The 13,338-nt window shown below is 35.1% G+C and overlaps 1 protein-coding gene across 3 annotated transcripts in view; it reads right to left on the reverse strand.

The window, feature by feature from the left end:
* Positions 1 to 13,338, reverse strand: part of Pngl (N-glycanase Pngl) — a 96,975-nt gene that overhangs the window by 31,126 nt on the left and 52,511 nt on the right. For all 3 annotated transcript variants that reach the window (XM_090407270.1, XM_090407269.1, XM_090407268.1), the window contains exon 4: positions 1,098 to 2,382. In XM_090407270.1, coding sequence (XP_090263396.1) covers positions 1,098 to 2,382 — 1,285 coding nt within the window. The remainder of the gene's footprint in view (positions 1 to 1,097; positions 2,383 to 13,338) is intronic.

Consider the following 13,338-nt stretch of genomic DNA (forward strand, 5'->3'; position numbering starts at 1 on the left):
TGCACACATGCCACCATTGTGACGGAAGAAATTGTGGATGAATGCTGTTGGGATCACTAGCTGAAGTTCCATTAGAAACAATAAGTCTGATTTGGATGACTGTAGGTGGTGTTGAATGTTTATATTGTTAAGGCCATGAATGCTGGTAAAGCAGATATAGAATTTTTTTTTTGCAAGAATTATAATGTTTGTGGTTGACTCTATTTGGTTAGATTTTTAATGTTTTTTTGGAATTGTTTTTTTGTGGGATATATTTTGTGATGTATGGTAAAACTGTATTTAAGTTTTACTTCATTGCAGATGGGTAGAAAGAGGTAAATCAAGAGTATAGACCATCAGGGGAAGAGCTCACAAACCCACACAGAATTCAGTTTCTTGTCCCTGTATGACACAGTTCTCTGTGCATGCCACCATACTTGAACTTTATCTTGGTATGAAATGGTAGATTTTTTATTAATTGGTTGGGAAGTCTCCTGATTTGTTACTAGTGGCTTTAGGTCACTAGTAACAAATTATCTAGCAGCTGACTTGCACAACTGTTTTACTACTTTACCCTACTATGGGGAAGGATATCAGTTGCATTACATTGTGTGTGTGTGTGGTTGGGGGGGGGGGGGTGAAACAGAAACTACAGCCCTTGCTCTGAAGAGTAATCATGGGAGCAGGTCTTCATGCTTCCATTAAGTAAGTTGGAGCTGATGGTCTTTCATGACAGTGAAATACATCTGCCATCTAGACATTCAGTTGGAGTATCCTCCAATTAGGGAAGATATGCTTTTGTTTAAAAGAATGCAAAGATAATTCCATATGAGAAAAGCTACAGACTTAATGCAAAAATCAGTGCCCATGGAGAATGGAATATGCGCAATTAGATACGTTAAGTTCCAAATAGAATTCCAGCTTAAATGAATATATGAAAATTAAGTGCTAAAGCCTTTAATAGAAAAAAACATTTTTGTTTAATTATGTCATATGGGAACTGCCAACATAGAATAATGCAGTACTATTCAGTTAAGAAAAGAAAAAAAAACAAACATGCATTTATTTGTTTCTGGCGATATTACTCTTAGAAATATGAAGGAAACAGTTTTACTTACTATTCTCAAGTGGAATGGTACCATTTTCTGTTTCCAGTTTCCATGTTACAACACCATTTTCAAATATGGTAGTATCATTCCGAAGGGTAACAGTATCTACTTTTACTTGGGCATCAGCAAATTCAAATTTCCACTCAATCATACCTTCTGGAGTGTCTTCTCTGCGGCACAAATACACTTTATTCCAGTCATGCTCAGTTTTCCTAAACACATTTTTCTCATTGTAGATACAACTTCCCCATCCTTTTTTGATTGAATTACAATTAGCAGAGACCCTTATATACTTGTCAGAAGCCGTACAATATTTAACATGAAAACACTTTGTTTGCACTTCCACAGGAGTTAAATGAAATACGTAAGACTCTTTTGGAGGTTCTATTTCACCTCTAGCTATTCGCCAAGCTAGAGAGCCTGAGGTTCTTCCACCTGCTTCCTCATTACTTGCAGATCGAACAGACAAGAATTCTGCTAACTCGACAGCCTTTCTCAGTAAAAGTTCCTGTTGTCTTTGTTTGTTTAGTACAGCTTGGAACTGGGTGGTAATATCAGTTATTAATTTCAAAATTAAAGATTCTCTACAAAGTACTCGTCTTTCCATGACTGCTTTATGGTTGCTCGAATATCTCCATGTCACATCTTGTATTTCATCTCTTGAGAAGGCAATTACATAACTCAATTTTTTGTGCCAACCAGCTTCATATATAAGTGGTTTATCACATAAATTTTCACAAGGATCACAATGCAACCATCTCTTCTGAGAAACAGAATAAACCTCAGTCCAGACATGATCAGTCCAATCAACAACAAATCTAGCATCAAAGTTAAGAGCACGACAGAGAAGAGTAAAACAGTTAGCCCATTCTCCGCACCTTCCTTGTCTTGTTTCAAGCAATTTCTTTGGATGTGTATAACGAGGAAAACGCACTTCCCTTAAACAAGCAGAACAAGCATATAACTCTACTCGTTCAGCTCCCCACATACGCTCTTGGGAATACGGTACACCAGCTCCTCTTGAATGTGTAGATCCTCCACATGCATTGCAAGATGGTGAATCAACCCACTTAAAAAAATTATATTTAAACCACTGAAGTAAAGTAAGCAGAAGGCAGTCTCTTAAATCTAGTGTTCCACAATTTCTTATAGCAGAATATTTTTCCTGTGCTTGATTATTTAATTCATGAATAGGAATGACAGATACAGCAGCAGCTTTCACTGTGGGATCTTCATAGAGAAGAACTTGCTTTGTATACTGCACTAACTGGTTACAGAATATCTTTTCAGATTCCTGAAAATATATGAAAAACTAAATCATTAATGATATCAGTGTAATTTTTTTTGTGTGGTTCCCACCCACAAAAGATTATTATAAACCTATAGTACATTTTGCACTGTGGGTGGACTAATGATTTTTTTACCATTTTTATTAAGTTTATATACATTTTTCGCAATTTTTTTATTTATTTTTACAAAGTCCAGAAATCCTGCTCTAGAGACCAAACATGGAATTTTTTCAAGCCACTTCAGGCCTTCAATAAGTGGGGCAGTGGTCTCACAATGGGGTGAAATTCATCTCTCACCTAAAGACAATCACAAACATCCACAGCAGGATTTGAACCCACAACCTGTTGGCTGGAGAGAGCGGATACGCTAACTATTTGGCCAACCAGGCCGGCAAATATACTTCATTTATTGTCTATATTTTCATATCCTCAAAACTAAAATCTTAAATCGATATATAAAAAAAAAAGAATTTTAAATGTCAAATATGATGAGCATTCCACTGTATTTTAGAAAGTTAAGAGGATTTTTCTTACTCTTTCTCTCTCGACATCTGGATAGAGGAGCAACAGAAAAATACAAAACACAAATAGTGATTAACTATAATCACTACAGGTGACTCTCATTATATGTGATTTCATTATCCATGTTTACATATATGCAGTTTCATTATTACAGTACATAAGGACTATCACTGTTTATAAGCTGTGTGGAATCTTTCATGCATGCACCATTTCCTACCCTGTGCTGTGTTCAGTCTACAGCAAATTAATCCAGACACATTTTAAAGAAAATTTTAAATTTGCAAGAAAATAAGTACAAAAATTAAACTCCAGCTTTACCTAATAATTTATGTTCCTAATAAGTTCATTAATTTGCTTAGACATGGACTCTATCAACGTAGACACATTTTTCTTATTTCTGTATCTCGAAACCATACTTTTATAATAGATTCGATTAAGTTATTCTTTGTATCACAATTTAATTTTTCAAGTCTCTTTTTCACTATGGATCACAAATTTTCTATAGGCTTAGGGAGTTACTTGGCCACTGAAACAATTGTATGTTGTGATTTTTGAGAAACTCTTTCATTTTTTTTTTTTTAAGTGTAGCATGGATCCTGTTGGAAGATGCGTTTTTTTGTCTTTCTTGATCTGTGGGCCCACTCTTTTTTCCAATATTTTTATGTATTAGTCACTTTTCATCATATCATCAACAGGCACAAGTGATCCTGGACCATCATATGCAAAACATCCCCAGAACATCTTTTTAGCCGAGTGTTTAGGAGTCTGTTGAAAGGGGGAGGGGGTTGGGCTTCTCAGCCACTGCTCTCCTTAGACAAAGAAATGGCCCTCGTCTGAGAATATGACCTTCTTCCACTTCTCAACAGTCCAATCTTTGTACACTCTTGCCCACTAGAGCCTCTCTTCCTGCATAGCCTTTGTCAACAGTTGTTTCTATTTTGGTCTCTGGGCAGTCCTCCCTGCTTCCAACAATCTTCGACAGACTGTAATGTCAGAAATATTAATCCCACTAGCTGCCAAGTCTCTATTTAAGTCTACAGCAAATGATCTAGGATTCATTTTGCTTTTTCTAACTAGTAAACGACCTTGAATAAGTACTTTTTCTTTTTCACCCACATTTTCCTTTTCTGTCAGGAGAAAAGAAGGTGATACCTGTCTTCCTAAGCCTCTTTAACATATTAACAGTACCCAAACCAACACCACATTCGTTGGCAAATTGTCTTTGAGTCACGGATATGTGCTGAGAAAGAGACATATTTTTGAATGCTTTCTTGGAAATGTATCCATTTTATAGCTACACAAAAGGAATAAAACACTACAAATTAAACTTGACACTATTAAAATTGCACAACACTATTAATAAACATCGTAGAGACAGTTAAAACATGCAGCACTCAACCAAAATAGTGAACTAAATCCAAAACTGAAAATAGTAAACAGAAATAAAATCCAGACGAAAACCAAAAACTTGACGAAAAGTTGGTTTGTTTTCTTCGCTACTGTATTTTGTGTCCCTACTACCTTATTGATATATGCAGTATTTATCTGAAAATAACTTCTGTGTCATTTGAGCAAGATGTCTGGCAAGAGAAAAACAAAGTAAACTAAGAGTAAAAAAGAAGAATATGAATAAAGACCAAGTTGAAAAGGCCAAGGAAATTCTATTCTTCAGAGGTGAAGCTGAAAGTTCGGAATTGGTTTCATAGGGGGTGAACGTAGCTTTCACATTCAAAGGGCGATGAGACTGAGTGATTTTACAGTGATAATGTCCAATATAATTCACATGAGCACTGAATTGTCCACAATTATTAATGAAATCTCGATGTCATGTGACTTAGAAAGTGGAAAAGATGCTGGCTATATGGATCAAGAATCAGAACCAGCAGAACATGCCTTTGTCTGGAGTCGTCATATAAGGGAAGGCGAAAAATTTGTATGAAGATCTCATGAAAGATAAGCAACCGACACCTTTTGCTGTAAGTTGTGGGTGGATCTACCACTATCAGAATCATAATACCTTCCACAATCACAACATGACAGGAGGCTGCAGATCACTTTGCTACCAAAGAATTTCATGATCTCTTCAAGGCAAAGACAGAAAGAGATTACAGACAGAGAGGTTACAATCAGATGTTGAAAACTGCAAGTTTGGTTTCCACTGAGAGAGGTTTTAAAAAAATAAGTAGCCTTCAGCCTCTTATGAGTATTCAAATTCAGCATGCCAGATGAAAATATGGTTATTATGATGTATTAATCGTCAAAATAAAGAACTACTTTAATATTTATTTGTTATACATACTGAATATTTTACTTACTATTAAATTCATCTTGAAAGATCGGAATCTCATTCATTGGAAAATGCATCTTCTATTACCCATGTTATAAGCCTCCTGTTTTACGCATTTTCAATATATGCAGTGATTCTTGAGAATGTAATTCCTTCCCCCCCCCATGTATAATGTGAAGATCACATTATCTCTACTTTACTTTTTATTTTTATTTTTGACAATATGCAAAATAATATGAACTTCTAAAAATAGTATATGTGGGTTTAACTGTCTTGTAGTTAAATCATATATGTCATTATATAAGTAATGTGGATATTAGATCCATCATTATTTCAAAGCTGAATGTAGAAACTGAAAGTTTCGTAAAAATAAGTTGACCGAAGAGCTTACAGGAATACACTCCCCAGCATTCACGAGTTGCCTTAGCACGGACTACTCAGATGACATACGCACCATCCAAGTATCTATATATTCATCTTTTGTTAGTCCATTTTGATAAGGTTTCACCAGCCTGACAGCTGTTTCGGACTGGTTGGTTCTCCTCAGAGATCAGGCAGAAGCCTTAAGAGAGCACACACACACTCTCGTTCAGTACTAAGGAACTTGAAATGTATTTTTTGTAAATACTTAGAGTTTTTGTTCTCTTAAGGTTTCTGCCTGGTCTCTGAAGAGAATCAACTAGTTTGAAACAGTTGTCAGGCCAGTGAAACCTTATCAGAATGGACTAACAAAAGGCGGATATATAGATGCTTGGGCGGTGCCTATATCTTCTGAGTAGTCTGAAGATATAGGCACTTTACAAAACTTTCAGAGTTTCTACATTCAGCTTTGAAATAATGTTGGAATCTAATATCCACTTATATAATTTTTCATCACCGAACTAAAGCCTTTTGGCTCTTTATTTTAATCATATACATAATTTTTTTTCACTTTTTTATAAAATTTATTATAAAATTGCTTTTATAATCATGCTTCACTATAGGAAGCTCATAAGAAAAGACATGCACTGCTTGGAAAGAAGTCAATGGACAACATAGTGTGAGGAACAAACAGCCATGCCATCCATCTCTTTTAGCGCAATAACTGCTGCAATTCTATTGGGCATATTCTCCATAAATGTACGATAACAATCAATGAGAATTTTGGACCATTCTTCCTTTAGGCATGTAATGAGGTCCTGGACTGTTGTGGGGTAGACATCCCTTCACCCCACCTGATGTTCCAGTTCATCCCAAAGATGTTCAGTAGGAATGAGATTAAGGCTCTGTGGAGGCAGTCAAGTGTGGTAATGTTCATGTCCATAAACTACTCAGTTACAGCAATAGCTTTATGACACAGCATTGTCTTGCAAAAGCTACAAAGGTCAGTTCTATAGAAATGACACAAAGTAGGAAGCATTGCATTGCCCAGAATGTTCAGATACCTCGCAGAGTTCAATGTTCATCACTACAAATAGAAGTCCGAGGCTAAACCAGGAAAAAAACAGGACCATACCATCACACCACCACCTCCAAATTTCATAATTGGAGTTATGCACTCAGGTAAGAGACGTCTACTGGACACTTTCACACTCATCGATATACTCGGTACAGGCTGTAACGTGATTCATCACTCCATAACACAGCTTTCATGTCCCACTGTACATTCTCTCTGCACCACTGAAGATGATGCTGCATTTTAGTTCATGTTGGTAATGTGGGGCTTGCATATCAGTCCTACCATGAAAATCCACGTTGTGAGCCTTGGTTCTAAATGTTTTTGTGCAGATTTATGTTTCAGTCGATGCCTGGAACTCCATATTCAACTTGTTGGCTGACAAATGGCAGTTTTTACATATTATCCCTTGTTATTATCGTCCACTGCATGTAGGACTTGCCGTTGACTCCGTGCACCTCCATCTCAGTATGGTGTCACTTATGGTTGACCTGGGATGAACCAATTTTATCAACAATTTGCTGAACAGCTAGGCCTGCAACATGACATCCTATCACAATGCCTCTTTCAAACTCTGCCAGTTCCCTTCTTACAGTCATTTCAACTGGATACAGTTGTATTCACTTGGATGCATCATGTTCCTCCAATTTATACTAGTTACAAACACGACTCATTACATGGTACAATGCACTTTTTCTATGGCGATGTCTGTTGACTTCTTTCCAAGCAGTGAGATTGTTATAGCATGAAGTGGACTATACTGAATTTTGAACAGCTTCAATGTAAAGCTTTAGATGGGACTTTTTCTTTCTGTTCGCTTGTTTGTTTCTTACAGCAAGTGAAAAAAAAAAAAAAAAAAAACATCTAAAATCAGAACTATTGAAAATTCACTGCATATCTTGAATATAACAACTTGTTCTCTTTTAATGTTTTTTTACATATACAGTTCCTATCTATTTGTTCCCTTGAAAACACAGCACAAGATATTTTAAAGTTCATTTTTTTTTCCTTGTTTAAAAATTTAACCAGAATAAGTCTGCTATTCCATGTATTTAAAAAAATACTGCAAATATTTTTTGAAAATAAATGCAGCCATTAAAAGGAAAGAAAATCTGTTAATCCAAGATTTTCAATCGAGATTTTTGAATTTAAAAAAAATCCTTCCATGCGCTATATTTTTCCCTAAATATTTCAACTCTTGTGTCCATTTTTTTTTTCTTAAGGTTTCTTAGAGCAGCGCTTCCCAAACTATGGGCTTCAGCCCCCTTGGGGACCATAGGTTTTGTTGAGGGGGGGGGGGCGTGAAATAATGAAAACAAATTTAAAATGTTTTAAGACTAAGTAGATTTTTTTATTTTAAAAGAAACGTATTTAACTTTTATTATTATTTTTTTGTTATTTTTTATATTTTAATAGAAAAATTCACACATTGGTGTTGGTTCACAAACTTTGTTCCTGCATATTTCGGCACTTAATGAATGTTTCATTTCAAAGCAGTGGTTAATTGTATTTACTTCGAATGCTCTCCAGGGAAGTTCCAAATCTTCCTGTCCCTTTCATCACGTGTTCGTAATCAGGGACTGTTGATATTAACTTTATATACATATCAAAACTCGTTTTATATTATCACTGTCATCCGAGCTAGTTTTCTGTTACCAATAAAAGTTTCGCATATACTTCACATATGAAAAAAAGCTTAAACAATTCATGTGAGGAGATAGTAACTCTCTTGCAGTGGTAAACAACACCCCTCTCTAACAGCCACTATACTGCAGAGGCAATAAAAACAAATACTTTTATTATGCCAGTGAATAAGGTATGAAGAGTCTGTGTAATATATTTCTCAACAAATAGGGCAATTAGAGACAACTGGGATAAAAACACACTAATTAATGAATCACATATCCCCTCATACAGAAACTATGCTGTATAGACTGAAACAAAACCATATGTTGCATGGGCAAACACAGTATCTAACTAAAAACTATTGTTATTAATTAGATGTGTGTGAGTTCGATTTCCCAAGGCAGCAATAAAATTCAACCAAACGTGTTAAAATTCGTAAAAGTGTTAAAACTAAGTCAGTGGCGCATCCAGAGTGGGGCCCCGGGCACCCCCCAAAGAAAAGGAAAAAACACTAGAAAATTTTCCAAAAATCTTTTCCTAATTAAAATTCCTTTTTTTTTTATTTATGTTATGTCGTGTCTTCTATTCCACTTATGAATTAGCGATCACTGCAGATGCACAATTATAGGTCGTATGCAATGTGTAGCGTGTATTCGCAAAACGTCTACTCAACTCCCCCCCCAAAGGTTAAATCCTGAGCGCTCGGCCCCCTCCAAGATTAAATCCTGAGTGCGCCACTGCCGCACCAATCATATGCAGGTTTTAATAACCCTGCCTTTGTGTCTGTTTCGCGTTAGGCTTTATTACCGTAAAGGGAGAAAAGTCACAAAAGAGAAAAATTTCCTGGTCCTGGGATTCCCTTATTCAGGTAATATTCACTAATTTCATGTTATCAGTCTGTGGTGTGTGCCAGTATCGGTAAGTGGTGATATTATTTGATCTATTCTACGTTAAAAAATTTAACCCTGAGATGGATAAATGGCTGATAAAAAAAATAAAAAAAAAATTCCCGCGACCAATCAGAAGAAACAGAAACAGGCTCAAAAAAAGGACAGTATTTCATATTTTACCGAACAGCCCACATCGTCTTCAGAACCAAACAGTAAGAGGCAAAAAATGTAATATATGCATTTGATTTTTGCAATATTCGCTGTGTATGTTTTGTGTTGAATATAAATACAATAAATATTATAATATATCTCTATTACGATTTTTTTTCGAGGGGGGGGGGGGCGTGAAATATTTTAATTTTTGCAAAGGGGGCCCTGACATCCAGAAGTTTGGGAAGCACTGTCTTAGAGGACTGATGATGTACATAATACTATGATAGTATTCTGTACATATCAAGAATTTGATGAGCAAATAGTACGTCACTTAGAACGTAATTATTACAATTCAAAGTACTATGAGATAATTTTGATCTCTACAGAGTTTAACTTATGTGATAAAGAACTGTCTTATGTACAGAAATGAAAAAAAAAAAAAAAAAAAAAAAAGGCAACAACACATGCTGTTTAGTCTTTTCAAACGGGTTCTTATATATGAGTAGGTTGATATACACACACTTTTTTCCAGTATTTAAATTACAATGAAGTACTACGGATTTTATTCCTGACTTACATATCAAGCTGCTTATGTATAAAAAAAAATAATAAACTAAAGGGGTTACAAAAATGTTTAAAAAAGAAGTGCTAAAAGCATATTTAAAAAAAAATCAGCAATTACCCTAAATGCAAAATGTACTGAATTAAAATTTTGTATGTATTAATGAAGATTTAACTGGCATTACTTTTCATGCTAGCACTATAGGAAATTATGAAACCTGAATTGTAATTAGGACTCAATTTTGTCTATCTACTTCATAATAATATTCAAGGCTTGAAGAGTTTTGTGCTAGCTCACTAGTGCAGCAAATATCTCACTAAAGGTTTTATATACTGATAAGAAAGAAATTAGTCAAAACACTAAATTAGCTATATACAAGACATAAGACATCAATTTTAACTTATTTTTAACCAATTTTAACTTATGGATCTGAGAGCTGGTTAGAAATAAAACACTTAACCAAAGACTAAAGACCACAGTTATGAGAGTCCTGAGAAAGATTAGGGGGGTATACACAGATGACATCAATGGTAATATCATATTAAAAACAAGGATATAAGGTCACTTAAACAGAATGGGCAAGGAAAGATTAGCAAAGCAAGTGTTCTCTGCCAGGTTGGCAGCAAAACGACCCAGAGGAAGACCAAGATATAGGTGGGTTGATACGGTACAAAGTGCCTTAGACGATAGAAATATAAGATCTGATAATGTTGGAGTCTTGACAAGTAACAGACTGATTTGGAGGAAAATTGTAGATAGGAAGTTAGTAATGATGTAATTTTTTTCATGTAGTACTATCATATCCTGTACACCCCTTGTGGGTACATGGCAGGAATTTGATGATGATGATGATGAAACAAGGATATTAGCTAAGAACTTGACATTTTTAGCATCCAGGAATGTGTTAGCAGAGCAAATCTCAGGTGGTATGGTCACTTAAACAGAATGGGAGGAAAGATTAGCAAAACAAGTGTTCTCTACCAGGTTGGCAGGGGAAAAAAAAGACCCAAAGGGAGATGAAGATGCAGGTGGATTGATACAGTAAAAAGTGCCTTAGAAGACAGAAATATAAGATCTGATGATGTTGGAGCCTTGACAGATAACAGATTGATTTTTGAGGAAAATTGTATATAGGAAGTTAGTAATGATGTATTACACACGAGTAATGATGTAAGTTTTTCATGTAGTACTATCATATCTTGTACACCCCTTGAGGGTACATGTCAGGAATTTGATGATGTTGATGATATATATATAAAGTCCATTTCTTCTGTGTAATTATAAACAAATGTTGAAACAAATAAGGCCAATGATATCATGTAACACTGCAGCGACTGGAAAAATAATTAACAAAGTTACATTTTGAGAATTATAAATAAAAAGTATAATATTTCATAACTTTACAAGTTTAAATTTCAATTTCTGCATATTCCATCATTGGGTACAAAATAAGCCAATTACTACTGCACATCTATTTTAAGTTACCATGTTGCAGTCGGCTAATTACTTTTGAGTGTTCTCTCTAAAGACAAAATCATACATGCATATCCTATTCTCTTATTGGTTCTATTATAACAAAATCAGCGATAAATGATCAAACCAGTGTTAATAATGATCTGAAGGTTCCAACAGCAATAAGTAAGATTTAAAAAAAAAAAGGTATTTACAATATAAAACATGTTACAGAACTGACATTACATATATAAAACTTGTGATTAAACTGTATCTTTTTTTTTACTCGCAACTAAAAATTCTCACTGAATCAGATTGAGAATTTTCAGAGCTTTTTTAAACCCTGAAAAATTGGTCTTGTCAAAAATATGCTAAGCTAATGTGACAGCTGCATTTAAACTAGCAACTTATGGCAAGAGGAATACAGCTAGGATAACCTGCTATATTAAAAATGTTTCAACCCAAACCTTTATTGATATGTATAAAATCCTTCATAATTTTCCAACTGGTTTAGCCAGTTGTTAACAACTTACCTTTCAAATCTTCAGTAGCTTGTTTATTTATTCATGGCTGAGGTAAGTCAATCAAACCAATCTGACCAAAAAAAAAAAAAAAATGCAACCAGCAGACTCTACATTAAAATGAAACACTTGACAATAACCACAATTCGTTCATAAGATGCAGACATACAAACCTCATCTTCTGATGTTTTTTTTTACTGAATCCCAAATACTGATTTTTTTTGCTAACCATCACCACAGCCCATCTTAAATGTCCAAGCTCTATGATTTCTTTCTTTTACCAGGGTGATATTTGTGCTCTTATGTGATGCTATATATTCCTTGCCAGAGGATGCTTAATCTTAAATCTCTCCTTTTTTGACTTTCTTTGGTTTAAGATTACCTTATGTGTCCATTCATTCATCTCTACCATCCCCCCCCCTACAATTCTGATAATCATTCTTACCTCTGACTTTCTGAAATCCAAATTCCCTAACAGTGGAGCCATCTTTCTTGGTGATTTGAATGTTCTGCAATTCCAAATAGCATTATTTTTCCAATTTTAATGAGTCATCGAAAGCAGAAGAGTGAAGAAGTGAAAGTGATATACAGAATATGGAAAGAGTGAATGACAGTGGATGAATGATGAGGTGACAGGAGTGAAACAGCTTATGTGGCATCCTTCACAGGACAAAATGTAAGCTACAGCAAGTGGAGAAACAATTGTCGTGTGGGACATCAGAAGGAAGAATGAAAGAAAAAGTGAATGGGAAAAGTATGAAAGTGCAAGAAATTGGGAAGGGGAAGGTTTTGCAGGAATTTGATAAGAGGTATACTTAATGAGAAAGTGAAGAAAGCATGTTACCTTGGTACGAAGATCAAGGTGAAGCTGTTAGTTTGCAGAAGGGAGAAATGAAGAATTGATTGTTTTTGCTGGCACAGATTATCTGAAAGGGAGAAATATGCAATGAGAGAAGATACAAAAGAGTTGGTGATAGAAGCACAAAAAGAAGAATGAGAAAGTAAAAATAGTGAGTCTGCTGCCTTGGAATAAAGGACTAAATTGAGATGATTGCAAATGAGTCAATGAGAAGACTGTGCAAAAGGAATAGTGTGTAGTTTATACATGTATGGAGTAAATTTCATGGACAAAAGTATGTGCTTGATGGGCTGCATTTGAATGGTTTTGGAGTTACATGTTTGGGAAGAAAATGCTGTTCAGTGAAAGGTTGGAAATACAAAGTCAGGGAAGCTAGCAGTAGTGTGTAGGGGAAGGAGGGAGGGATGCAGTCAAGTGAGAGTTCAGCCACCTCTGAGACAAATGAGATGTGTACAGAAATGAGTATGCAATACTAAATGCAGTTTCACAGGTTTCAAACTTGAATGGGTTGATAACGACATTATGTAAAGGTAACTGTGGATCTCCAAGGCAATGTTGCAATGCATTTACACAAATACCAGAAGATTTCCTTGCTTAAATAAAGGAGAGGAGTTTGGACATTTTTCAGCTTAACTTGGCCAAAAATTATAAGCA

This window comes from Typopeltis vanoorti, chromosome 17 (assembly GCF_054136105.1).
Source record: "Typopeltis vanoorti isolate ZY-2024b chromosome 17, IOZ_Tvanoo_1.0, whole genome shotgun sequence".
In the NCBI taxonomy this organism is placed as follows: Eukaryota; Metazoa; Arthropoda; class Arachnida; order Uropygi; family Thelyphonidae; genus Typopeltis; species Typopeltis vanoorti.